At 41.9% G+C, this 1,565-nt stretch overlaps 1 protein-coding gene across 1 annotated transcript in view; it reads right to left on the bottom strand.

Moving 5' to 3' along the window:
• LOC107717527 (interferon-related developmental regulator 2-like) overlaps positions 1-1,565 on the bottom strand; it is a 13,441-nt gene that overhangs the window by 9,958 nt on the left and 1,918 nt on the right. The window contains exon 2 of the mRNA XM_016524303.1: positions 653-712. Coding sequence (XP_016379789.1) covers positions 653-712 — 60 coding nt within the window. The remainder of the gene's footprint in view (positions 1-652; positions 713-1,565) is intronic.

The raw sequence follows: 1,565 nt of genomic DNA, 5'->3' as shown, positions 1-1,565 counted from the left end.
AGTTCCTGTGGAACTACTGTGAACGGAGCCGCTGTGTGACGCATGTACTTAACCTACACGCATGTAAATAATTAAAGCGCATATACTGTATTAGAACTGCATCGCATATAATTATTTAATTAAATTGTAGCGTTTGTGAATTCACAACTATGCTTAATAATGATTTTTAAACGGGTTTAATATATCATGCAGCCTTGGGAAACAGTCTAATAATGCGTTTTATGGATTCTCGCCCGTGAAATGCGCCACTTCCGGTATTTTGCCGGTTAGTCGACGCGAGCAAAATGAAGTCGAGGATTTTTAAAAATCGAATAGTCTAATAAAATCGACGAATCGCGACAGCCCTAGTTAAAAGGAACACATTTATGGTTTGGTACCAATGAAGAGGTAGTTGACCTTTACTGATGGGGCTGTGGATGTACTTTTGACCAAAAAAAATAAGTTAGGAAACACTGATCTAGAAGTCTGCTTTCACAAGAAAGCAGACGTAATAGATGCTTCTGGGGCATTTTGGTTCTCAAGTCATTAAAAGGCATTAGACAAATGAGAGATGATGTAAACAAATACACATGAATGGATATTCACATGCAGTTCATTAAACATTAATGGGGGTGAGAGGCATGAGGTCACAATCAGGATCAGGTTACGCTACCTGCACGTGACAGGGCAGTCTTTGACAACTGCAGCTGAAGCACTTCCTGTCGAAGTGAGCCTGCTCACAGTGAACAGGAGGAAGAGACAGATTAAATCAGGTCTTATATCAGATCAATCTGACATTTCAAACATTTAACTGTAGGACAAGGCCAGCTGACAAGAAATGCTACTCATGCACTCTGAAGTTGCCTCAAATTACTCTTTCAAAATTGCAACTCTGCTAAGAAAAGAAAATGGAGTTTTGGTCTCCTAATCTGGTCACAACGGTCTGCTTTTAGTCAGGAGCAGTCCATTTTTTAACTTGTCAGAATGAGAATTCACCATGTCCACCAACGCAGCTGTGAAACCAGTTAAGACCAGCAAACCATCGTAGGCTGGTTTAAAGGTACAATATGTACGTTTTCGCTGCTAGAGGGCACGTATTCAAAACAAACAAAGAAACAAAAACGTAGTTTGATGAAGCCGTGACTGAGTGTGGAATCATGGGAGTTGTCGTCTTCATCCCCACAGCCGATGCAATCCGACGCGACTCGGGCAGAAATCATGTTCATGGATGAGCTAATGATTTATTAAGGTAGTAGAATGAAGCAGGGTGAGGCTGAAAGCCGTCGAAGCGAAACGAGGCCGCTGAACGAGCGCGACACACATACGGCTCGAAAGCAGCGGAGCTTTTATTATGCCATAGTTGACTGCTTCCGCTCCTTCCGGTCGTGAGTATGTGTGGTAAAGCAGCGCTGTTTTATCATACTAGATACATTTAGTTCTGTTATAATGCTACTCTGTGCGGTCGTCACCAGTTTATTAAAACGCACAACATATTAAAGCGTCTTTGGAGTTTCCATGTTTTCTACAAAACAAAACCGGAAAACGAGGGGTTATGACGTCATTAGCAGGCGACACAATGACACTAT

Source organism: Sinocyclocheilus rhinocerous, unplaced genomic scaffold (assembly GCF_001515625.1).
Source record: "Sinocyclocheilus rhinocerous isolate Xijiao unplaced genomic scaffold, SAMN03320098_v1.1 scaffold2645, whole genome shotgun sequence".
In the NCBI taxonomy this organism is placed as follows: domain Eukaryota; kingdom Metazoa; phylum Chordata; class Actinopteri; order Cypriniformes; family Cyprinidae; genus Sinocyclocheilus; species Sinocyclocheilus rhinocerous.
This window is presented reverse-complemented; position numbering and strand designations above follow the sequence as displayed.